At 39.6% G+C, this 25,275-nt stretch overlaps 10 protein-coding genes and 1 non-coding gene across 11 annotated transcripts; 4 read left to right on the top strand and 7 right to left on the bottom strand.

The window, feature by feature from the left end:
* Nucleotides 1-79: 79 nt before the first annotated feature.
* Nucleotides 80-2,914, bottom strand: SPC110 (Spc110p; the record flags this gene model as incomplete). The annotated part of the gene is made up of 1 exon (XM_018363765.1): nucleotides 80-2,914. The coding sequence occupies one exon, from the start codon at nucleotides 2,912-2,914 to the stop codon at nucleotides 80-82; it is 2,835 nt and encodes a 944-aa protein (XP_018223894.1).
* Nucleotides 2,915-3,134: 220 nt separating this feature from the next.
* Nucleotides 3,135-4,289, bottom strand: TRP4 (anthranilate phosphoribosyltransferase; the record flags this gene model as incomplete). The annotated part of the gene is made up of 1 exon (XM_018363764.1): nucleotides 3,135-4,289. One exon carries the CDS (start codon nucleotides 4,287-4,289, stop codon nucleotides 3,135-3,137), a length of 1,155 nt encoding a protein of 384 aa, XP_018223893.1.
* Nucleotides 4,290-4,781: 492 nt separating this feature from the next.
* TRR1 (thioredoxin-disulfide reductase TRR1) lies at nucleotides 4,782-5,741 on the bottom strand (the record flags this gene model as incomplete). The annotated part of the gene is made up of 1 exon (XM_018363763.1): nucleotides 4,782-5,741. One exon carries the CDS (start codon nucleotides 5,739-5,741, stop codon nucleotides 4,782-4,784), a length of 960 nt encoding a protein of 319 aa, XP_018223892.1.
* A 536-nt stretch (nucleotides 5,742-6,277) lies between these two features.
* YPQ2 (Ypq2p) lies at nucleotides 6,278-7,243 on the bottom strand (the record flags this gene model as incomplete). Its single annotated transcript, XM_018363762.1, has 1 exon — nucleotides 6,278-7,243. The coding sequence occupies one exon, from the start codon at nucleotides 7,241-7,243 to the stop codon at nucleotides 6,278-6,280; it is 966 nt and encodes a 321-aa protein (XP_018223891.1).
* Nucleotides 7,244-7,769: 526 nt separating this feature from the next.
* Nucleotides 7,770-10,343, bottom strand: SBE2 (Sbe2p; the record flags this gene model as incomplete). Its single annotated transcript, XM_018363761.1, has 1 exon — nucleotides 7,770-10,343. The coding sequence occupies one exon, from the start codon at nucleotides 10,341-10,343 to the stop codon at nucleotides 7,770-7,772; it is 2,574 nt and encodes an 857-aa protein (XP_018223890.1).
* Nucleotides 10,344-10,815: 472 nt separating this feature from the next.
* ATP22 (Atp22p) lies at nucleotides 10,816-12,870 on the top strand (the record flags this gene model as incomplete). Its single annotated transcript, XM_018363760.1, has 1 exon — nucleotides 10,816-12,870. One exon carries the CDS (start codon nucleotides 10,816-10,818, stop codon nucleotides 12,868-12,870), a length of 2,055 nt encoding a protein of 684 aa, XP_018223889.1.
* A 305-nt stretch (nucleotides 12,871-13,175) lies between these two features.
* Nucleotides 13,176-13,248, bottom strand: DI49_0527. The gene has a single exon. It is a non-coding gene; the product is annotated as a tRNA-Met (tRNA).
* A 1,748-nt stretch (nucleotides 13,249-14,996) lies between these two features.
* On the top strand, nucleotides 14,997-16,802 carry YPS7 (putative aspartic endopeptidase; the record flags this gene model as incomplete). Its single annotated transcript, XM_018363759.1, has 1 exon — nucleotides 14,997-16,802. The coding sequence occupies one exon, from the start codon at nucleotides 14,997-14,999 to the stop codon at nucleotides 16,800-16,802; it is 1,806 nt and encodes a 601-aa protein (XP_018223888.1).
* Nucleotides 16,803-17,431: 629 nt separating this feature from the next.
* PAL1 (Pal1p) lies at nucleotides 17,432-18,952 on the top strand (the record flags this gene model as incomplete). Its single annotated transcript, XM_018363758.1, has 1 exon — nucleotides 17,432-18,952. One exon carries the CDS (start codon nucleotides 17,432-17,434, stop codon nucleotides 18,950-18,952), a length of 1,521 nt encoding a protein of 506 aa, XP_018223887.1.
* Nucleotides 18,953-19,210: 258 nt separating this feature from the next.
* On the bottom strand, nucleotides 19,211-20,176 carry MRP1 (mitochondrial 37S ribosomal protein mS43; the record flags this gene model as incomplete). The annotated part of the gene is made up of 1 exon (XM_018363757.1): nucleotides 19,211-20,176. One exon carries the CDS (start codon nucleotides 20,174-20,176, stop codon nucleotides 19,211-19,213), a length of 966 nt encoding a protein of 321 aa, XP_018223886.1.
* A 505-nt stretch (nucleotides 20,177-20,681) lies between these two features.
* Nucleotides 20,682-22,124, top strand: SVF1 (Svf1p; the record flags this gene model as incomplete). The annotated part of the gene is made up of 1 exon (XM_018363756.1): nucleotides 20,682-22,124. The coding sequence occupies one exon, from the start codon at nucleotides 20,682-20,684 to the stop codon at nucleotides 22,122-22,124; it is 1,443 nt and encodes a 480-aa protein (XP_018223885.1).
* Between the last annotated feature and the right edge of the window lie 3,151 nt (nucleotides 22,125-25,275).

The raw sequence follows: 25,275 nt of genomic DNA, 5'->3' as shown, positions 1-25,275 counted from the left end.
CGTTCATCGTGGCCTCAATTGGGAACAGTTTCTTGTGAAAGTGTGTGTTACGAGAACTGCGAGGAACTAATAAAAGAAGTTACCAAGATATGCGACCGTTATTACTCTCAATTTTGTCTCTTAGTGTTCTTAGTCTAACATCGTCTGACCTCCTATAGAATGCAATTTTCTTCATTCTCACGCACGCAAGCACCAAAAGAGCAACAGTCTTGAAATTCAAGCGGCGCTCAAAGTACGGACCTCTTCTGTGCGAATGGAATCTTAGTGGGTAATCATAGTCATGATACCTTGTATAAATATGACTATTATAGTAGTCACGGTCTAATTCGTCGTCTTCCGGGATTGCAATGTTTAAACTATGCTCGCCTTTCCTTGTGTCTGATCTTAAACGGCGAGTACTCAAGGCTAACACCTTGTTCAAATAATCATTGATCACCTTTAGATCATTATTATGTCTTACTTCCGAATGATATTTCAGCTTATAGTAACTTACAGTGTCGTTTAATTGCATGATTGAATTGTCATCTTTGCGTCTCTCATTTAATATGAGGCGTTCTTCAAGTCTTCTATTTTCCTCTTGTAAAGAGGTAATCTCACCTAAATAGTTCTTTTTTATTCTTGTCATTTTTTCTTCCATGATACGAATGTTGTTGCTGTTTTCATTTAATTCTTCTTTCTCTCTTCGTAACCGGTCATTTGCAGTGATTAACTTTTGTAATTCGCGCTTATACTTTTCTTTGGATTCCTGCAAGCTCCATTTTTCTTTGTCTAATTCATCAAGTTTTCTATTCAAAATGGACACTTCATGCTCTTTGTCTGAAGCAGATGTTTTTTCAGCCAACAGTCTATCGTTTTCAAGGGAGAGATCGTTGTATTTTCTTTTCCAATTTTCTATCTCCGTTCTTTGAGAATCTCTTAATGATCGTAATTGATCCTCGCTTTCAATGAGCTTACTTTCCAGGTTCAATATTTGTAAATTTAGGTCGCGTTGAATATTGCTTTGTTCGGCTTTCGATTGGTTAAAATCTTTCTTGTATTTTTCAATTATATTTTTTAGTGAGCTTATTTCGTCCCTTTGTCCTTTCAGATCGTTGTTGAGCTCATTGATTTGATTCTCCTTTTGTTTTAGTTCCATTGATCTTTTTTCAGATACTTTGGCGGAGTTTTCCGTAATTCTGATTCTTAATTCTTCAACCTCGGACTCAAATTTTTCTGCGCTTGTCTTATATTCTTCTACTTCTTTCCTCATTGAACTTAACTGTGTTTCATAATGGTCTTTTAAATTACTGACGGCCGTAGATTCATCATTTAATCTACTTTTAAGTTGTGAGTTTTCTGTGGTTAAATTTGAAACTTTTTCGTTCAGTTTAATATTTTCGTCTCCCAGGTTTGACTTCGAAAACCGATATTTGTCTTCCTTTTCTTTCAGCTCGCGTTCTATGTTTGAACACTTTTCCTGTGCAAGTTCCAAATCGCTTTCTAAGGTTCTGATCATTTTAACTTTAGATTCTAGTTCATTATTAGCGACTGATTTTGAATCGTTATGCGTTTTTTTCATTAGAGATAAATCATTTTCCAAATCTTGGACTTTAGTTTGTAAATCGGAAATTTGTTTATCCCTTGAAGCAGTTTGCTGTCTTGAAATCTTAATATCGGTGTGTAACTTCTCATTAACAGCTCTCAATTCTTCTTCCTTCGAACCCAGTTGTGAATCTTTTTGATTCATTTTAATCTCTAGTTGGTTTAATTGAGCCACCAGTGTTTTCAATTCATTTTCTTTAGCGGTTAGCTGTGAGCTTTTTTTGTTTATCTCTTCCTCTAGCTCGTTTATTTGGATTTTAGACTTCTTCAATTCGCTTTCTTTTGCAGAAGATTGCGAACCATTTTCATTAACCCTGTCTTCTAGTTCATTTAGTTGATTTCTTAATCTTTTTACCTCGTTTTCCTTTGATTTTAATTGGGAGTCCTTTTCATTTGCCTGATTTTCCAGCTCATTAAGTCGTTCCGTTAACTTTCTCAATTCATTTTTCTTAGAATCCAATTGTGCACAGGTTGCCTCTGCGTTATTTTCTAGCTCATTGATTTGATTGGTTAATTTTCTTAATTCAATTTCCTTGGATTCCAACAGTGAACTTTTTCTATTTGCACTATTCTCCGATTCATGAACTTGACCCTTCATTGTCTTCAACTTACTTTCCGAGTCATTCAGTTTTTCTTCAATCCTTTCACGTTCTTCTATACATGCAGAATGGTCCTCTACCTTTTTCGAATCCACAAGTTTGTTTTTGGTGGCAAGTTCTTTTTCTAGTTGTTGTAGTTTATTCCTCAAGTCATCCATTTCTTGTTCGAGATTGTCATAGTTGTTCAAAGAGTCATTTCTTTCTTTTCTTAATTCTTTAATTTCATGCCTCAATGTTTTAATTTCATTAATATATAGCTCTTTATTAGAAAGATCGGATTGAGCGTATGTTATGTGTCTTTTCCCTAGTAGTTTACTTTCTAACGCACGCTCAAACCGGTCTTTTTTCAATTGGTGTTCTCTAACTTCTTGCTCTTTTAAAGGCTGTGACATTGGTACGTCCTTTTTCAAATCATCAATCAGGTTTCTTTTACGGTTTTTATCGATATTGCCTGACCTTGAACTCGGCGGTATATTGGCCTTGATTTCTGGGAAACTGTCATCGAATTGCGAAGCTTCGCTAAACAACCTGGTAGAGTCAATGGTATCATCAATGCTTATTCTTCGCATTTTCCTCGCCGGGCCTTCGTTTTCGTCATCGTCATTATAGTTTGGCACCTTAGTGGGCGATACGACTTGTGTTTGTGTAGAGTTTTGCTTAGATTTGATAAATCCTACAGGCGTAAACTCCATATTCTTCAGGCTCCCATTTGGAGGATGTGAAGTGTCGTCCATGAATGCTTTTTAAACCCTTTCCTAAGCTTCTTTGGACCGCTTGGCTAATAGGCCTTATGAAATGTTTGCATATAATGTATTTGTCCCACATTAGCGTTTTTGTTTATTTGTTTTCTTTCATAGTTAAGAGATAAAAATGACGACGCGTAATTAGGGTAATACGTCAGATCAACAAAGGTGGATATCTCTATTTAGTATATACGGAGCGTATAAACATGGTCTACAATGAGCTTACGCTAGCTATAAAGTGCTCCAATGAATGTAATGCATTACCAGACTGGATGCTTTCTTCTGCTTTAATGATCCCCTTTTTCCAATCCTGGTGACCTTGACTTAAACAGTATAATACGGCAGTGTTCATCAAAATGTAGTCGTAGACTGCATTATTATCACCAAGGTGGTATTTACCAGATAGAACCTCCTCCTTCAGGATTCTTGCGTTTTCCGTAGGCCCGAAAGAGGCGCACTCAGACAATTCGTGTTCTTTTAGGCCAAACATTGAAGGCTCTAGTTGGAAGGTTTTCATTTGAGGTTCATCGGAATGGCCAAATGATGTTGGGTTGATATGCCAAACTGTTGTTTTACCTACCGGCGATACTTCATCTAGCCCAACATGCCCCCAAACAATGAAGGTCTCACTCTGCGGGTATACCAGAGCGGCTGCCTTGGCATATTCAGGCGCAAGCTCTTTTGAGTAAACGCCCAGTATTCTCTTGTTTACATGGCTGACTGGGTGTAAAAGAGGTCCCAACACGTTGAAAATAGTTGGAATGCCCAGCAGTTTACGTACCTTGGAAGCGTGACCCATTCCGCGGTGGAAAAATGGGGCTAGAAGAAACAAAAATGTATTATCGGGCCACAAGCCAGGAACCGTTGAGGAGTTAACCTTAGATACATCACATCCCAAAGTTCCAATTAAATCACCAGCCCCACTATTGGATGTAGAAGCTTTCCCTCCGTGTTTGCAAACCTTTAGTCCTGGAATACCAGAGGCAACTATAGCTGCAGAGGTGGAAACGTTAAAGGTGTTTTGTCCATCACCACCGGTACCCACGATATCCAAAATTATTGGTCCTGCGCCAGGGCTTAATATGCTTTTCGTGGGCAATGGTAAATCCACGAGGTCAGAATGCTTTAACACAGCCTTGGCAGCTTCGGCAATGTATTCTGCTTTATGGTCAAGCTGGGTGAATCTCAATGCCGTCAGAAAACTGGAAACTTTGGTATAAATGGAAAGAGTTTCGTCGCTATTTGTATCGCATTTTTTTAAAAGATCAAGAATGATTAATATGGCATCATGCAAGTCTGTACAAGTCAACTTTGGAGGTGAATCCAACAACTTCTTGGTGAACGATAACAGTGCCGCTTCAGACATGATAGGAGAGTAGTTAGTTTGTTTTTTTTGTTTCTTTTTTCGGTTCGAATTTCGCACTTTTGTCAGTTATTCCAGTTCTTGCTGTTGTACCGATGAATCCTTAAAGAGAAGGCAATGTGACACGAACTTTGGTGATTGCACGGAAGTGTTCGATATTGAATCATGCTTCTCACAAATCGATCAGCGTGTGTTTTTTTCTGGTAGAAGAGCGGGAAGAAAAACGCTCTGCAGGCGAAGGAACACAACAGTAAAATTAGTCATAGCTTTATCGTTTGCATACCAGCAACGTGGAGCTCTACAAAAAGGGTGATGACCCAAATGAATATACGTAAAGAGTTTAGTTTGCTTAAATGGTATAAAATGTATGTATCAGTTTTTTTTAAAGAGAAGAAGAGCAGTTGGCTTTTTTTTTTCGAGAAATAAAAAAAGTAATGGTGTATTGGGTGCGTATATATAGTGATGCTGTGTATCTATTCTTATGATACAGTCCGTCTATTCTAGGGCAGACAAGTATTTTTCAGCATCTAAAGCCGCCATACAGCCGGAGCCAGCAGAAGTGATTGCTTGTCTGTATTTGGAATCCTGGACATCACCAGCAGCGAAAAACCCTGGAACAGAAGTTAAGGAAGAGCCTGGAACGGTCTTAATGTAGCCGGCTTCGTCGACGTTCACTTGGTCGGCAACAATCTTGGTTGCTGGAGTGTGGCCAATAGCGTAGAATAACCCGTTGACAGGTAAGTCAGTTTCCTCATTGCTTTGAACATTCTTAATTCTCAAGGCGTTCAATAACTTGCCATTACCCTTAGCTTCTAGAGCAACAGTGTTATAAAGGATCTCGATCTTTTCGTTTTGTTCAGAACGTCTTTGCATGATAGTGGAAGCACGTAAGTGGTCTTTTCTGACAAGCATGAACACTTTTGAACCGTACTTGGTCAAAAACTGAGCTTCTTCACATGCGGAGTCACCACCACCAATAACGGCTAACGGCTTGTTTCTAAAGATTGGGACAGCACCGTCACAAACGGCACAGGCAGAGATACCCTTTTGCCAGTAGGTTTCCTCACCTGGCAAGTGCATTCTTTTGGCAGAAGCACCGGTGGCAAGGATTATGGCGTCTGTGGTCACAGGTTCTTCATCTTCGTTGAATTCGGTCCATAGCTTAAATGGCTTGGAAGATAGATCAACCTTGGAAACGGTCTCGGTGATGATTTCAGTACCGAATTTGGTGGATTGGAGTCTCATCTTGTCCATCAGTTCGCTACCTGTTAATCCTTCTGGGAACCCTGGGAAGTTTTCGATTTCGGTGGTGGTGGTCAGTTGGCCACCGGCAGCAACACCGTTGGCCATCATACCTTCGTACAAGGTTGGCTTGATTTCTGCTCTGGCCAAGTAGATGGCGGCGGTGTGGGCAGCTGGGCCGGAGCCGATGATAGTGACCTTGTTGTGAACCATGTTTAATAATGTGAAGTTTAGTGGTGCTTATTTGCTTTTGAACTGTTTTCTGTTGGAGGCAAGGACAAACTAGGATTACAATATCAGATATGCAAGTGCTAAATTGCAAAACCTCGAACAACGTAGGGCACTCTTATACGCGTGGACGTTATTTCTTTTTCTAGACGCTTGCGGGCGATTTTTTCGCCATGACTAAGGAGCTGTCCACCCAGCCAGATCCCTGCAAACGGCTAGGCAGAATAGAAAATTACGAATGCAGGCCAGAACGAGCTCATGTTACTAAGGAAGGTCGCTGTGCATTCATGGTAAGGGTGTGCGTGCAGTACGCTACTATGACATATTATATACTTCATGCTCTTGCGAACGCGAACGCCAGACATAAAAGATACGTAAGGTTGGTGCTAAATACGATCGATCGAGTACTTTTAGACGGAGTAGGAAAGTGGTATCCCGTATGGGGAAAAAGGTTCTTGCCGGGACCATGCCAAGATGCAGGGTGTAGTCTTTGGCCGCTAACACAGCTTATGCTCACAAAACTACGTTTGGGTTTCACCAGACAACAAGGATGTATTCTCGGTAGCTTCTGGTCTCACGTTGTCTTCTTCAGGTTCGTATATCTCTCTTTCTAGTTCTCTGAGCTGCATGTCTGTCGCGTAAAGCACGTAGTATTGGTAGAAATATATCAAGTCAAATGCAATAGTTCCAGCGCTTCCGAAAATAAATGGTAACTCGTTTATGATAAATTGTGTTTTGTTCGGAGTAGTAAAGAACTGGCAACTTGTAAAAATACTCACGTTGTACGTGATGTTGCAGAATAATGTTGTAGCAAACAGGAACGGGGACAATCCGTCTGTAGATTTTCTATTATAGTTCTTGATTAATTGGGGGATACGTGCACCCACATAGAACGAGGCGCCAATCCAGGATAGGATTGTGCCCAGTTCGCTGGTTTTGCCGTGCGCAGGGAAACCATCTCCAGGTGGTCCCACATAGGATGGATCAGAAGCTATGTTCAGAGGATATGCACTAGCTGTGCTTAGTGTGTGGGCTATTGCCAAGGCGGCCGTAATGGCAGATCTCCTTCTGCTGCTTCTGCGACTTCCCGCGCTACCGCTACGAATAATATCTTCCTCATCCCTCAGAAGTTGACCATTTTCTGCCAATTCAGGAAGGAGGGGTTTAGGCTCATGGCCAATAGTCGCTAATTTATTTTTATGTATCACGCCATAATAATAGTACTGGCCGCATACAAACGAATCGTTTACCAGAAAATAGATCGCTAGGACTATTTGAAATAATAATTGCCCCGTTAACTTGGCCCCGATCAAGGAGGTAATGTCCCCACATAGCCAGGCCAATAGAAAATATGGTGACAACCCATCGACAGTTTTATCTCTATAAGTCTCAATGATCTGCGGGAACAGCGAAACGACAGAGGTGAAAAAGGATAATGATCCGCTTAGGTTGGATATAGTAGGCCATATGCTATTTGAACACGACATGGGAAGGATTTTGCTTCTATTTACTTTTTCTATTACCGATATCAACGAGCCTCACTAATCAATACAAACAGACGCAATCGTAGCAAATGAAAAGACAGACCAATACGTTTTCTATCCCTTAATGCAAAAATGCTGTTTCCTGAAGAGAGGTACCAAATACTGTATGCGTGTTTATACCTTTTCTCAAGTGCAGATATATGACTTCATGGATAATAACCTCTACTCACAATCACGATAAAAAACTCGCAGGGCGGAATGTTTTTTCCCGGATGACTCCGTCTATACTGAAAAATTTTGCAACACCTTGGTACATACTGTAGAAGCCTACAAAGGAAAGAAAAAGGGCACTGAATAGAAAGGAAGAATACCTATAATTTATTGTTTATTAAGATATATATTATTAAACCGATCACTACTATCGTGAATGTATGCATTTATAAATTATTCTATGTAAAAGAAGTCAAAAGATGAGAGAGGAAAAAAAACATTTGCCCTGCCATTGAACTCTTAAAACGTATTATCCAGGCTAACGTAATTTCCTGTAGTAATGTAACCACCGCTTGGTCAAAAGATCGTTAAGTTTTTCCTCTTCGATGCTATCCTCTGTATAAAGTGGAATACAAAAGTGCTGGTCCTTCAAATCCGATAAGTCCTTCAAATTATCGTATCCGAAATGATAGTTTATTAGTACATTAACCATTAATGAAACTAAGATCTTATAGTTAACAACTACTTTCTTAGATCTATAATATTCCCATGATTTGTCTTTGAACGCTTCGATTTTTACGGGATAGTTCGCAAAGTTCTGACTATTATGGACGACAATTATGTCCATTACCCACATAAAGAGTCTATGGTCTATTCTTTGCAATATGTTCCACCATGTGTTGCTATTTAAGCAGTCGCCGTTGAATTCGTCCTTGAATTCATCCTTACGTAGAAGGTGGGCAACGATTCCCCTAGGGTTGAGTATTCTTGAGTCATATTTCTCTTTGCAAATTTCACCGAAACATGTCATTTGAATTAGGTTGACAATTTCCCAAATTTCCTTCAACGATCCAAAGGATTCATCAGTCAAAAAATGATAGAATAACAATTCGTCACCAGTAATCAAACCTTGCTGGGATATGGATTTAATTTGCAACAACAACATCAGGTCAGAAAGAATTTGCTTGTTCGTTCCGCTTCGGTAAAACACCCTCTCTTGTATGCCATGTTCAACCAATTGTTCTAGTTCGGTTTCTTTATCCTTGGGGAAATCCATTTTATTCAGTAATTGCATCATTTCCTCAAACGACTCTATAAAGCACTCTGATATTATACGATTGTCACTTTGTAAGAGCTGATTGTATATTTGAAGTCGTACAGTAGACGTGAAAGGTGTTTCCCAAACAATTTTCTTTAATTCATTCAATGTGGAGTTACGAGTAATACCCCGGTCCAATAGGTGTTGAAATCTAACTCTATTCTCTTCATTTTTCTTTGATCTATCATCACGTTCTTTACTTTTTTGTAACTCCTCCATGGATGCTAAGTCAATGTTTTTATAGATTTGCTTGTCTTGTAGTTTCCTCTCTTTGGAGTCTTTTGGAGGCAGCCAACTAGGGCGAAAGTGGCTTACGGCCTTTATTTTGTCTTCTGAAACCAACATCAGATCTTCCATACCTTGATTGCTGGCTTCTTTATACTCCAATGGTAAACACTGTACGGACTTAGAACGACCAGAGAGAATATTTTTAGAGATCTTTTCGGAACTATGTATATAAGCCTGGGAAAGATTTTTCATAGTATCCTGGACGTATTGCGAATCAGAGATAGGAGAGATCCCAGGAATACATGTCGGAGGAAGCTCCTTGTAATCCAAACAAGATCCTCCAAACTTGTGGTTCGAATATAACGAATGCTTTTTAGTACCGTAAGTTTGATGCTGCGACTGTATATGTTGATTATGTGTATGGCTGTTTCCTTGTGCCAATACTTCTTCATCGGTTGGTGTTGAATCAAAACTTTTTTCCTTATTGCTGAATTTAGACAGCGTCAAAAAAGAGCTGGTTGATAAGGAAGCCATTGGGATGTTCCAGATCAAAGAGCCATCAACGTCACCCTCTTGAAGTTCCAAGTTAGCATCCTGGTCTTCATAAAATTTTTCTTTCTTTTGAATGCATTTACGCAAAGATTGATCATTTTGCTCTTTTCTCAAACGATAACGTTGAGAAGGAGTCAGCTGGGTTGTCTTATATGGTAATATTGCCGAAGTGCTATTGGAGTGTGCATAAGGTGTTTTTGTAATTGGCATTAGTTTAGGTTCATGGAAAGCTGTGGTACTCATGCACTGTTTGAGGGGAGAATCATTCTCGCTTATAAAAGAAACTTGTGACGTAGTTACACTATTTGTTGTATTAGTCGATCCAGGAACTCCTTTCACTCTGGATAGTTTAGGGGTTGTTACAGAATTTTGGCGGGATGGAATGCATGTAGTTATTGTACTCATTGAACAAATGGTCTTATCAGCACTACCGGCTGTGCGTGTTTTGTGCAGTATTGACCCAGTTTGGTTTTTTTTTAAAGGCGTGATGATATTGCTTCTGCTCTCAACTTCCTTTATGGTCTTGGCAAAGGAATTATCACCGAGCTTGTTGCTTCCTATTTCACTCTCCTCTGAGCTTATATCTGATGGACATAATGAATCAGACGTTGTGTTCGAGTGGGAAGAAGAGAATATTTCTGTGCTTGATGTACCGATAGAGTCGTCTGATATTGGCCGAATATACTTCGTTGGAGACACGTATGTATTATGGAAGCCTGACACACTTTTGAGAGCGTCTTGGCTACCGATATCGAATCCTACGTTGGCACTAGGGCGCCTTGAGCTGATATTCTTTCCGCTAGAACTTGCGGTGCTATTGGACGCGCTACTCCCAGACCTGGGTTTCGACAACGGCAGACTGCTGTTGCTCCTGTGTTCATTATTTGTTGAAAATGTCAGACCGGTTGTAGAGGTTTTCTTAGGTTGACCGTGCCCCGGAGGGATCGAATCCTCCTCCTTTAAAGAGTCCAGTTTCGAAGAGGGAACTATATGGATCAAACGACGTACCGACATTCGACTAGGGTCAGTATCGATGTCAACAAATAAAAGAGCAAAGCTAAATAAAAAGTGGAGTTAAACTGAAAAATTAGGCAAAAGCAAAGCTTCTAAGGAATGTATGATTAATAGCACTTTCTGAAAAAAGCTTAAGCTCGGCAAAATAGGTGTAGATTTCAAAACGATAGAAAGAAAGACTCGAATATACAATGGACAACAGGATACAGCCAGGCGGTCGACCTTATTTCATGCATAATACAACAACCAAAACAATATTCTAATTATAGCAGGATCGATGTCTGTTTTTATTTCGTTTTCTCGAATCGGATCTGAAAAAATGCGTATATAGTGATGTACGAGGTTGACTTATAGAGCATAGAAAGAGGAAAAGGAACTACATAAAGGACGGTACCGGGTCATATGGCTTGCTACCGTGCTGATGATGAGTGTTTGGGAGTCTATTGGTAGTTCAGTTTGATGTTTTATTGGTATGGCAAAATGTATATGCCGGAGTTATCAAGGGTCTTTAGCCCAGATGGTCAATCCATCGTTGTATAAACATATGGGCAGCGCATCCCCATATCAGATATTGCCTATTGTAAGTTTGCGTTCTTTATCTACGAAAGGTTTTCTTTTGGAAAGCGAAAAGAACTGTTTGAAGGCTACGCAAATTCGTGATTTTGAACGATTGATGCCATATTCCAGCAAACACGAATCTTCGAAAAACGTTCAAAAGCGTTTATACGAGCTCCGACAATTGAAGACTGTATTATGTGAGACGTTTGGAGTAACAGAGTATGCTTCTTTTTTTGAATCTTTACGACATGCCTTGCGTTCCAAAGATCTTTCAAACCCTGAAAAGAGGAAACTGCTATATGATGTAATTTTGAATCAACATGAGTTGTATCCCAAAGTCGCAAGAAATAATGGTTTCTATATACCAGAAGACGTGCACAAATGGTTCTGGTATAACATTCCGAAATCGGAATCCTTTAATCACTATTTTTTCCTCTTGAAAAATGATGTCCTTCTTTCCTCTTCCAGGTATTGTACGAATTTTACCAATAGACTAATGAAGGGTTCAGAAATGGAAAGGCAATTGGCCACATTTCAGGTTTTTTTGCATGATGAGAATAACATAATGCCAATAATGGAAAAGGTGGTGAAGCTGCATACGTTTGATAGCTTGATTGTTTTAGTGAATGGGCTTACTAAGGGAAAAGACTTTAAGTTTATTAAGTCGTATATTCAGGCCCTACTTCAAAAGTTGGAACAAGACAGTTATTCTGATAAAGGAGGAACTAAAAAGAAAAGCTTACGCTACGTTAGGTTCAATAATGCTTTACTTTATTACCTTTTAAAAAGTGGGAACGTTGAATTGTTCATTAAAACTTTTCAAGATGAATTGAAATTTATTACGGATTCAGGATTACTTAATCACATTGACGGAAATGAGCACATACTGAATTTTCCTATACACCATTATTTGAACTTGTTACGAATCTCCAAGAGACAGGAAGAACTCTTCAATGTGATTTCCTGTCTACAGAGCAGTTCATTGATGAAGTATAAATTGTTCAAGAAATTTTTAATGGGCGAATTAATTGCATCATTCCAAGCCTTTCGCGATCCTAAGTTAGTTTGTAAATATCTTCTCTCATCTTACAGCTCAAAGCCCTCCGCTGAAATTTTGAATGAACTTGGTGTTTGGGGATGGGTTTACCATTCAAAATCAACGACTCTAACTACGTCTGAACTCACCAAAGAGTTACAGCACAATAGCAACCTTTTGCCAAAAACAATGAGAATAGGGTCTCCGGTATCTATTCCAGTTTTAACAGAACTATATATAAGTTTGTTATCATTTAATTCTGTTTCACTGGAAAGGGATCAATTCAAGGACTGCCTTCTTGATTTATATTACAAGTACAAATCCTTTCTTTCGAAAGAAGCTGGCAAGTACAGATATTGGAGAAATGATACCGGCATTTTAAATGTATTTTTGAACTACATTAGATTTCACGCGCGAGAACCAAGACTGGCTTATGATGTTCTTCTAGACTTTTACTCAGAGCCCTTCGCAAAAAAAGTCAGTCTAACGACGAAGATATGTCCCTTTTCGATAGTGGCATACAAAAATCATGATATAGCACAAGCTGAATTATCAGAACTATTACGAGTGATGCACAAAAACCGAGTACCTTTAACATTCAAGTTTTGTTCTGCGATGGTCATGCATTACACAAAATTGAGGGACGAAAAGGGAGCACGCTCTTGGTACAATAAAATACTCTATGGAGGCTTTGAAATAAAACATATGGCTTTGGTTCGGATAATTAAGGACCAAGGCTGGCCGTTTCCGAAAAATTTCGACGAAACCTTATTGGCGCAGTTGATTGACAATAGCAGTATTGGAGAACCTGCGGATAATGACCTGTTTACCGAGGAAGAAATGTTTGAAGAAAGTAGCGAACATGATTTTAATGATGAAGATGTTGATAAATGTACTAATACTATAAAAGAAACACTAAAGTGCCTTAATTGATAAGCTTTTCATCCACATGCATACTCATTTATTGCAAATATTCATTCGATATTATAAAGTTTATAAATAATTTTTCTGTAAATAGCACCTCATCTTTATGGAGAGGCACTCAACCGATTCACAAGATAAAGCTAAGGTGATTTTCTCAAAGCCTGAAAGGTACACAGCACCTTTTTCAAACCTGATCAGTTTCTTGACCTGAAAAATACATATATCTTATACTGCACATGTACTTAATCATTTCTGATATCTCTTCAATTGTCGCCATTTGCTCCTAAGTGGTATGGCAAAAAGTAAAAATAAGATGCTCCAGGGGAGGTTCGAACTCTCGACCTTCAGATTATGAGACTGACGCTCTGCCGACTGAGCTACTGAAGCAGTCTTTTATATGAGATTTTCTTTTATTTGCTATGTATTTTACTCCTCAAAACTCAAGGGGGTTGAGTGATACGTGATGAGATGGTGGAATAGGTGACTATATATACACTTGTTCGTATATGATAAAAATCCGAAACAAGAATAATAATAGTAACACTATTACTATTGATAAACATTGTCTTATCATGATACAAATAACCAAATCTGGTAATTAGTGAAGATAAGATTAATGATATATTAATTCATCAGGACTAGCATATATGGAGATGAGTTATACCTAGTAACTCATTGATAATGTCTAAATTATATCTGAGCCATTTGGTTTCATATAACCGATCAGCGTGCGTTTTATGTACCTACCTTACATGTTTTGAAAAAAGCTGCGTGTTCTTAATTATTACTACCTACTAGTATTACCAGCATTTTATTTATGCTCCTTTTTACTCGGTCGCTGAATATACGTACGCGTGTGGAGGGACACGCAGTAGCAACCTTGAATTCTAGTCAAAGGGGTTGCTAGTGCTCGCTGCCGAGTACAGCATAGATGTTTTCCACCATAATCTGGAACCCATTAAAACTCTTTCTTTCTGGGTTTTGCAAGCGAGCAGGAAACTTCCCGATCAAGTTCTTGTCAAAAAATGTAGTCGAAGGAGGCAGACAACAGCAGGTTACCGATGTAGACTTTTGATCGTCAGTCAACTGCTTGAAGCCTTTAAATTACTCGCCCAATTCGATTATTTATCTTCCAAGTCCAGAAAGAGGCCCCTACAGGGCTCCAAAGATAAAAAAAGTATGTCATTACCCTATAAGAATCTATGACACGGCCAGACATTAGTTGTCAATTGGTTATTACTCTCGCCTTCGCATGTACCCGCATACGTCACAAATTACTACCGCAGCTCTTGTCTTAAGACAGCGTCATAAAATGTAGCGCGCTTGCTTCGACTTTTCACTAAGTATATCGGAAGGGTCCTGCGTACTTTTCGTTACGTAATAATGGGGTAATAAGTTTGGGTTAGCCAACACTACATTTAAGTTTTCTAAAGCTTAAACCCGCTTGGAAACATACCATAGAACTCCAAGAACGCTAGCCCGTAGGAAAAGCGTGAGAGACAATGAATGGCTACCTTATTTGGTCTGGTAGTGTTAGTAGGCGGCCTGTCAATTACTATTCCTAAGACCGGTATTTCATCCTGAACAGTTACTACTGAGTTATCTGGGTACCCGAAAACCCACAAGCACCGTAACAGGTTAATGGCATCGGTACGAGTAGTATTGTCTCTTTCCAAGGGTGGTGCTAGTTCGGCGCCAACCTAAGCTGCGCTGCATCTAAGCAGTAAAAGTGAAAAATATGTTATGAGGGTTCCTATCATCATCTCCTGAGGTATCTGTGATGTATCTTGATGCGGCCACTCTGCACTTTAGTTGCGTCACGAGACATTGTTGTGTTAAATGACACACCCAGGAATGTCGAAGTCAAGGTTCCGTCCAACTCTGCCTGTACTACAACACAGTATCACCCAATTAGTTACTGGCTATGACGATCGTCATTACCCCGAACGAAAAGCAAAAGATTTTGCACGCGGCAGTTCATTATTTCAGAACAAAAGCATACAATACAGATGTTTTATTTATAGAATGGATACATCAGTTGCACTGCGTCTAGTTTTCTAAAATATACAGCATTTGAAAGAGAGGTACTCAAAGGTCCAGCGGCTGCTTGCTTATTCGCTGTACATTTTTTGCTAATGTCGCGCCTAAGCTTATTGTTTCTATGGCTCATTTCAATTATTCGGTTAGCATCCGCAACGGCTCTTACTACTACAAAGGCAATAACAGCAGCAAAATCCAAAAGTTCTTCCTCGGCGGTTGCTCCATTTCCTGTGCTAGCGGTAGGCAAGGATGGTAGGGGAAACTACTTCGTGAATAGCACATTCGGCACACCTAGTCAGCCCCAGCGGTTGGCGATAGATATCATCCAGCCATACATAAACCTGGTTTCTGGAATGAATGAAAGCCGCTGTGGAATCGCTGATGCATGTCGTAACGCTCCCCATTATTTCATGAACGAATCGACATCTTCTACTCCTGTTTCTCCGGGTCAAATATACGAGCTATTTTTCGTTGATGGTAGAGTCCTCAATTGTACTTTGGTAACAGACAATATGAACTTCACGAATGTTTCAGCAGAAAACGCTTCTGCTTCCTCGGTAAAGGATTTAAATGAGAAACGAGATAGTGTGCAATTTGGTTCAGGAAGTCTATCGATTTCAAACGTTTCGTTCTTCAACATCGAATCGTCGAACTTTGGGACGGCAGGTATGCTAGGTCTGGGGGGGAAGATCGCAAACCCAGGTACCGAGTATGATAGCTCACAGTTTACAGAGACCTCTTTTTTCCTATCTCTTTTGAACAATGCAGGCATCATTGAATGCCCGTCGTATTCGTTGTGGTTGGCTGGGGATACTTCCACATATCAGTCATATAAAGAGTCTATACCCGATTGTGGGAAATTGCTTCTCGGGGGAGTGGACCCATCGTTGTTCACTGGTACATTGGGGAAATTCGATTTGATACCATATGTTGATCCAGCGAGTAATGCCGTAAGTATTGGGTATCCAATTATACCGTTGGGCCCAATTTATATCATATCGAACAGTGGACAAAGTATGAATATGACTTCTAAGGATTTCTTGAGCCCTGTGTTACTGGACTCCACCTCTTCAGTTAGTTATTTGCCAACCAGTACAATCATTCAAATCGCTGTTCAAATCGCAGCCACGTATGTGGAATCCCTAGACAGATGGTTAGTCCAGTGCTCTATGGCGGATATGGGTGTAACTTTAGGTTTTATGTTTCGAGCATTGAAAATCGAAATTCCTCTAAGTGATTTGTTGTCATCCACTTACGACACAACCACTAATTCTTCGATGTTTTTCAGTTCGGGGGAAGAAGCATGCTTCTTAACGCTATATGCCAATACAAACACGGGAGTAAACATTCTCGGAGAGGCTTTCATGAAGAACATTTACATGGCAATGAACTTGGATGACAACACCATAGCCATTGCACAGGCAAAAAAGATAGAAGGTGGTGCTATTACTGATGAAGCAAGTGAAACCAACGCATCCTCTGCATACTCTGTTATCAAGAAAATTAGGTCCGGTTACATTCCTTACGCAAAGACGATGAATAGTACTAATACAAAGAACATGACTCTTTACCCATCTTACAAATCCGGCTATATGTTTACGGTCCCAGGTCAGTTGACAGCGGCGTACTCAGATGGTGTGATTGCGGGTGCAGGTAGGTCATTTTATGATACTTCGAGATCGACTACAACTACTAAATCGTCCAGTAGTCTATTTGACAGTTTTTCTGTTTCAGCCTCAGATGACTGTGCACTAAATTCAAGTAATAAAACCAGCACCTTTTCAGGGAGGGCTGTCCGCTTGAGTAACCCCTATATATCGAAACATGATTCAGTAGGATTTGTGGCTCGTGTGGCTTCATTGATACTACTATCAGTATTCTCCGTACTAATACTTCTATAGATTCAATCAATTTTTGAAAATTCTTATATGTACAAGGCTTTCTTTTTCCTAGCTAGGGCATATATATTTCGCTATATAATAGTTCATTGTTCAACCAATGGCGTTCCGCAAGAAGAATACAAAAAAGAACATCACATCACAGTAGAAGAGCGTTTTTTATTTCGTTCTTGACACCTAGGCGATCAACAGCACAGGAGGCCTTACTATATGATCAACAATTAGCAGCCATCTCAAAGAATCGTCGCACACGATGGCGTAAATCGCGTTAATTTTTTCTTTTTTTTTGTTTTTTTTTTCCGTCTCGAGGTTGGTTCAGCAGATCATAGTGACTGGCGATAGGATATTTTACTGGCCATGGATTCCAATCTCTTTCTCGGGATATAATTCTGAAAGGGCGTCTAGGTAACGTTTTGTAGTGTTTAAAAAGTTGTTGTAAATATTTATTCTGGCTCACCTGTTTCTTTGGTTTATTGTTGGTTGATTAAAGCGTTAGTAAAATCATCCCTTTCAACAAGTAAATTCATTTGCTATAATTTTTAATATATTAGCGATTGGTAACAACAGATCGCATTACACTACTGCTAGCATATACTTTTTTCTGCACAACCTGAAACATACCCAAGATTAGCATGGATAACAGAAATAGCGGTGGCTCTAATAGACCATTTTCGGTCAATAACCCATTCAGAAATGCCACAATTGATTCAAGTATTACTCAATATAAAAATGATGCTCAGTTTCAAGAGTGGGCAAGGAACCAGTCTCGTACAAATTCATTTGATAGACCACAATTGAATACAAGAACATCTTCGCAGTTATCATTTCCAAGTATTCCAGAAGATGAGCAGCAACGAAGGGCAGACCAACAGGGTGTTTACTCTGGCCTGGAAAGCTTCAGTACTGGTAGTCTATCACCGCCGTCTAGAGCCATTTCCTCTAAAAATCCTTTTCTGGATGACGTAAGTATGACAGATAATTTTGATAATAGGAATGTGAGATCTCCTCCCCCTCCTCCTCCTCCTTCAAAGAGTAAAAATCTCCCAACCGCTAAAGAAGAAAAGGACCAATTAAGGCAAAGATATTTGGAGGAGAGTGATGTAAATGCAACGAGTAATAGACAAGGAAGTTCTGACATGCCCCCTTCTTATGAAGAGATCACTATATCTGATGGGCCAAGGCGTGGATATCCAAAGGAGAAGAGTTCTCGTTCTTCTTCTCATCGCGAACATAGCAACAGCGCCTCTTATGTTCCACACAAATCTTCATCGCATCACCACCGCGAAGCATCTTCGTCTTCGACTCCTTCCAAGAATGGGAAAAGAAAAGGTAAAGGTGTTATGCCTAAGAACGTGGATACCATTGACAAATTGGATGTGACTGGGTTGTTTGGTGGTTCATTTCACCATGATGGTCCCTTCGATGCTGTCACACCTCATAGAAACAAGAATAACAAAGCCGCTCCTGTTTTAGCATTTCCGGTAGATGGTCCCAACAGTACCATCGGTGGTGCTTCGTTTAAAAAGTCTGCCATGGACGAAGTTTTTGGTAGAGATGATGTAGATGACTCTGACATATACCAGTATAGCCCACATACTCTGAAAAGAGGTGGTGACACGCAAGATGCAATAAAATCAAGTGTGGGTAAAAATATCCAACAGATGGATGCTAAAAATAAAACGCAATTAGTTCATGGACCCGTTACAGCAGGATTAGGCTCCAGCACGTTTTTAGATGGGGCTCCTGCCTCCTCGGCGGCCATCAGAAGCGACATAAAAGCGCACTCTAACCATAATCGTACTGGCGGTCTACAGAGAAACAAATCGCTTTCACAGCGGTTAGGCCTTGGAGGATCTGGTGACACTAATGCTCCCATGACCGGTGTTAGAAGAAATTTAAGCTTAAGCAGGGAGAACCACGACGTAAGTAATAATAGCGAAGGTGTTAGAAGGTCGAAGACTGTAAACCCGTCAAGCAGAACTCACAGATCCAAATATCCTACAGACTTTGACGACCAGAGTGACGAAGATGAAGATGAAGACAATGTTTACTTAGGTGTACGCTATAATGATTCTAACATGAAAAAAAAGTCTACAGGTAGTAAGCTACTCAACAGAGTTAAAAGTCTAAAAGTTGGAAGAAAAAGTCAGTAGATAGACCAAGAGAAGAAGAACAAAAAAGGAATTTTCATCATACAAAATGAAACGTGAATATAACTGTACATTTTCACACTGATCTTAAAAGGCTTTAAAAACAGAAATGGAAAAAAAACAGGAAAAAAGGAGTGACCACAAAGGTAATAATAAGACACACATCACGAATAGTTTAATTTTATATATTTACAGAGACTATCAATTTATATCAGAAAGAAAGGAAAAAGATCTCTCATTCCCATTTTTTTTTCCGGTCCTTCATAAAGTGCTGAATGCTTGGATTTTAGTACGTTGAGGTAACCTTGATTCTACAATTCTCCATTCTAAAGAGTCCCATACCCTTTCAAGATATTCCCGTTTACCGAATACACCATAATCAGGCAACCACGCCTTAGGCGACGCATCAATGGCTAATAACGGGATGTATGAAACCTCTTTTCCAGAAAATCCTTTCTGCTGAGTTTCATAAATGAACTTGGTCTTGGCGTGTTTAGACGCCGCTTCAGCATCATTAAGTTTCCCCTCCTCTTTGGCTCGATGTTTTTCTAAGTTCGTGTATTGGTTGTTGAGTTCATTCATTATGCCAGAAGTAGAAACGTTAAAGGGGGTCCCGGCATTATAAGTGTTCAGAATAAATAGTTTATCATATTCAATGTCCCCATTCGACATATCGTTGTGGTTGGTGCGTTTATCAAGTTGTCGTCTTGCGACTAACCATGTAAACCCGTCTCCTGATATGGCCAGATTCGAGTTCAGTAGTAGTGCTCTGAACTCCATTAGAGAACCAAATGAGGAGACAAGGGCCTCTTGCAAGCGTTCGTTCCCGGTAGTCAATGGCTCGTTGCTAATCGCTCTATTAAAGTCTGGGGTTTGAAGTAACGCTTCTGGACCCATCCTGGGGCATTCCTCTGGGGGGGGTCTGGCGCATCCTTGCAGTGAGGACATGCTGAATCTCAAGTTGTATAATGACGATGCGTAGTTTACGATGTGTTTCTTGGAAGCTGATTTCGAGTTCTCTTGCATGAGGGATTCCAAGGGTTTTTGTTGCGCCTCGTCCGTACTGTTGTTCAACTTCATGTCGAGGTGCTTCACCCTATCAAACCAGACCTTCTGTAATCCATCAACAGAGAACAGCCCTTTCAGGGGAGCGCCCTCTTTCAAATGCTCGAGTGCATGCCTTGTAGAGTACCTTCTCATAGTGCGACCACCGGCGAAGCGAAGCATGATGCGGGAAACTTGTGAATTCAAGAGTGTCTTCAATCTGACCGACTAACGTAAACAATCCAGCAGTCACACCAACTTCACTTCTTTGCTCCCGTTGTCTCTATCGAACTTTTTAACTAGTACGTAATTATATCGCCATTGGGAGACCTAGTGAAAATCCGGTAGATTATCACCGGCCACGAGATCTCAGGACCCGTGTCTTTCCGCTTTTTTTTCGTTGTTTTTTGTTTGTTGAGGAGGCAAACTTGCGATGAGTGGGAGAAAACAAAACCGACTTGGCAGTTGAATGATCGAAACACTCGGAAATATTTTAGACGGTTACTCCTTGGGCGCCACGTATCAGAATCTGTTTTTGGTTTGTTATATATAGATAGACTCTGTTGATTATAATAATTTGCGTTTTAATCGACATACTGTAATCTGCAGAAGGTCAAGAGAATTCAATCATTGTATTGCATCGAATCGAGAAATAGAGAGAAATTAAGCTTTTGTATAGTATAATATAATGTTAAAGTGGATAAAAGGTGGGCTTTCTGCAGTCACCGGGATGGCTGAACCTGAATACGGGAAGGATTATATTCATAGTGTTTCTGATAGGGTAAAAAATAAACAGCCTTACAGAGAAACTACCCGTGAAGATTTTTTCTGGCAAGCTCCTGATCACACCAACGTCGAAACAGTTATTTGTTATTTTAGTGATTTGAAAACCGGTATTTTTGGTTTTGCCGAGATTATACACTCGAACATCATCGGTTTGCATACCGCATCGCAATTTATCTTCAGAATTTTTGACTCGAAGAACCCAGAGGATCTAAATATTTGGACATCGACCAAATTGGATAATTTCTACATCAAAGATGCGAATTATTACGCTGACAATCTTTCTTTTGAATTGAGTGAAGATGGAGAGAGTTATCACATTCAATCCAGTGTCTGTGACCAATCTGTTGTTGACTTGCATATAAAAAGATTGACTCCTGGTGCTAAGATGGGTGATGACCCTGCCACCTATTACGGTAACAACTTGGATGAACCTTGGGGTAGCATGAGACACGTTTTCTGGCCAAGAAATGCTTGTCACGGTACCATCAAAGTTAAGAAGGAAATCGTTCCAGGATCAGACGGCCAGGAAAGCTCTGGTGATGAAGAAGAAGAAGGTGATGAAGATGATGACGAAGAAGAATCTGGAGATTCTGAAGAGGATTCTGACAGTGAAGAAGAAAGTGACGGAGAAGAACCTGAGGTCGCCTATGAAGATCGGACTATAATATTCAAAGAGGAAGATCCTGTGATGTCTACGTTAATAATGGCTTTTCAAGGTATGAAACCTCATCACGCGGCTAAAGCATGGAATTTCTTGTATTTCCACTCAGAAAAATATTCTGCTCTATTGATGGAATTCACTACACCAAAATCCTACGCCAACACTAAGATTTCTGCCGGTATTGTTACTGACGAGAAAGAAGTCTTGGCCTTAACAACTAACAATGATGTGGAGCATTTGGACTCGGAAGTCGATTCCGTTGGCTGGAAAGTTCCAAAGTCTATCAAAATTACTTTAAATGGTATTCAAGCTAAAGTAAAGGATGAAGAATTGGAGGCTGAGAACAACGCTGAAGGAGACGACAAATCGGCAAAGAAAGACGATGGAGAAGAAGAAGAAGAATATAAGAATGTTGCACAAGAAAATAAGTTCAATGCTGTCATTGAAGGTCCATTGAATAATATGGTCGAAAGAATTGATGTCATGGGTGAAGTTCCAAATTTTGTCAAGAATATCGTCTCTGGTGTTGCTGGTACTAAACCATACATTTACCAATATGCTAATCCAAAGGACTTCACTTTACAAATAAACGGCGGTGAAAAAATCCACGGTGTAGCTTGGACAGAAGTAACATTTATTTCCGAATCGGACGATGTAAGTGAAGAGTCTTACAACGAAGCATAAGCGAAAAGGAAAAATACTTCTTTTCCTTTTTTTTCTTTTTGTGATTTAATATTACAAAGCCCAATATTGCAAAGTTTAATAATTATAGTAATTATGTTACCATTATACCCTCTTTTTGATCGCTATGTCACATAGTTGAGATTTTTGTTTAGGTTAAAAAATACAACAGGAGATAAATAACCATAGTAAACACTAATTGTTATGAAATACTCAATTGTCCCGCTAATCCTTTCTCACGTACCTATGTATGTATATATATATATAATGTAATATACCCTGAAATAATCGAAATTTTATATAGAACAAACGGTGGTGCCATGGTAACCAAACATGGGCCGCTTTGTTAAAGGCTCCCGGCCCAACCACCCTTACTAATCACCTGTTCTGAGAGAGTTTGGCATTTATCAAAACAGAGAAGTTTACGTACGCTTTGTTTTATAAAGAATGCAACGCATGCAATTGACTCTATATAGAGCCTATTGGTGTATTTAATACATTGTAAACAGCATAAATTCAAGGCTACCATAACCATAAGTTACACATAGGAGTCGTTAAAAATAGCAACAAGTAATCAGGAATGAACTGCTTTATGACCCCCAGTGGTAGGTGGAGAAAAAATTACGGACTAGTGAAGATATTGGCTATTTTTGGACGCAAGGCGCTAATGGCTTTCTGCGGCTGTTGAGTACCGACACCTTTATTTGGAAGCATTTTAAGAAGGGCGCGTCAAGAATTCCGGTTTACAGATAAGTAAGATTATGGGGAAAACTTTAACAGAATACGTCGTAAGTTGTTTGAAATAAAAGGGCTACAAAAACAGCTTTACTACTTCATTTTTATTTGGTTTTGTGGACTTTAACCATCTGCGCGCCTTCGTGGAGTAGTATCTTAATTTCCAACGTTCTTCATCAATCAGACTCTCTATTTCATACTTACATTCGTATACGTCTGTCTATTCTTATTCTCAAATGCCTCAAAAAGTCTCTGTACGTTCCGACCTTTAATTTATGCTATCTTTATTATTTTTATTTACATTTTGTCTGAGTTTTTTGTTTTTCTGTTGGAGAGAAAGCGACTAAAGGAAAGAAAATAAGAAGACCTAAGGTAAACTTCAAATCATTTTTTACTAAGAAAAACCCAAGAAAGACAATTCGGTTGAAGTGTTACAGGAAAAGTAGATACTACTAAGGATACAAGAGAATATTAGTGTATACATCATTACTCACTTCTCTTGTACAGTAGAACATCACGCTGCCCTTAAGGATTACAGGAAGATTTTCTTGACAATACTATTAACTCTTGTCAACATCAAGCTATTCGTGTTGCTTGATTTCTCATTTTCCTCATGCGGTCCGGCTCGGTGTAGCGCGGGTTAAAGGCAATGTCCGAGCCAGCATTAGGAAAAATATTAAAGGCCACGTTCGGCAAAGCTGTAATGCCCGGCGGTCTTATCTAATATGCATCCTAACCTCGCTTCCCTGCTGCATAGTTGACTGTGCGGCTACTTTTTAAACGCTATCCCGATATCTTGAATTGCGATGTAGCTTTGACAGAGTAAGGCTCTGCCAGCAAGACCAAGCCAAAAACTCGTAGTTATTTAATTTTTCATAATTGGTTCATCGTAGAGCAAATAAAGTCTTATGCGAACACTTTTTCAACGTTGAACATGAAGCCTTTTTATTAATTAAGGGAGAATTATCGTATAGAGGTGATACAAGCAAGGTAAACGGGATGAAAAATTCTTCGTTCTTTTCGTTAGTACAGACAAAGTTGTAGTTCCAACATTACACCTGGGGATAAGAAAACAAGAAGAAAACAAACTTTCTATTCCTTGAAAAAAGAAAGGAAAAACAAATTGCAAGATGAACTATTTGCGGAACATTCTAGGTCGTTTGCATTTGCTTGCATTTGGTTGGTTTCTGATATCGACAGCAGATAGACAGGTTCCTACAACTATCCCTTAGAAGGCTTGTTCGCGGAGAAATCCCGGCAGCGGGTCTTTTTTTCCGTGCGTCTTTTCTTAGCCCGTATTTTTCCAGCTGCTCTGCTGGCCAGTCATCGTTCCCGGCACCTAGTTTTTCCGGTTTCGTCTAGCACATATAATACCGCAATAAACACGGAACATCTCGTTCCGCGGATTCGGCCAAACTCTTTGGTTGCGGATTATTACAGAGAACGTCGCGCAGAAATTTTTCCAGATGTTCCGCTTTCCCCGACGTTTGTATTTCCGGAGGTTATTGTACTGACCACCATAATAACGACTGTACAACGATCTTCTGGAGAGAAACAACTCAATAACGATGGGGGACGTTGGGGGCCCACGCAAAAAAATCTGGGGACCGTATCCCCGGAGAATTTCTCCAGAACAGAAAAAAAAGTCAAAGTTTTTCCACTCGAGAGTTGCATATAAATACTGGCGTTGTTCATACCTTTACTTAAATATTCTACAGTCTTAATTGTTATCTTCAAAGATATAAAAACCATATACAAATATCAAAGACCTAGATCTGAGTTAAACAATAATGAATTCAACTCCAGATTTAATATCTCCACAAAAATCAAGTGAGAACTCTAATGCTGAGTTGCCTTCCAGTAGTTCACAGGTAATGAACATGCCTGAGGAAAAAGGTGCTCAAGATGACTTCCAAGCTGAAGCCGACCAAATCCTAAGTAACCCAAACACAGGTAAAGGTGCTTATGTTACCGTCTCCATCTGTTGTGTTATGGTTGCCTTTGGTGGTTTCGTTTTCGGTTGGGATACTGGTACTATTTCTGGTTTCGTTGCTCAAACTGATTTTTTGAGAAGATTCGGTATGAAGCATCATGATGGTAGTTACTACTTATCTAAGGTTAGAACTGGTTTAATTGTCGCTATTTTCAACATTGGTTGTGCCGTTGGTGGTATTGTTTTGGCCAAGTTAGGTGATATGTATGGTCGTAAAATGGGTTTGATTGTCGTTGTTGTTATTTACATTATCGGTATTATCATTCAAATCGCTTCTATTGACAAGTGGTACCAATATTTCATTGGTAGAATTATCTCTGGTTTGGGTGTTGGTGGTATTGCTGTCTTATCTCCAATGTTGATTTCTGAAGTTTCTCCAAAGCATTTGAGAGGTACTTTAGTCGCCTGTTACCAATTGATGATTAC

The sequence above is a fragment of the Saccharomyces eubayanus genome, chromosome II, assembly GCF_001298625.1.
Source record: "Saccharomyces eubayanus strain FM1318 chromosome II, whole genome shotgun sequence".
In the NCBI taxonomy this organism is placed as follows: Eukaryota; Fungi; Ascomycota; class Saccharomycetes; order Saccharomycetales; family Saccharomycetaceae; genus Saccharomyces; species Saccharomyces eubayanus.
This window is presented reverse-complemented; position numbering and strand designations above follow the sequence as displayed.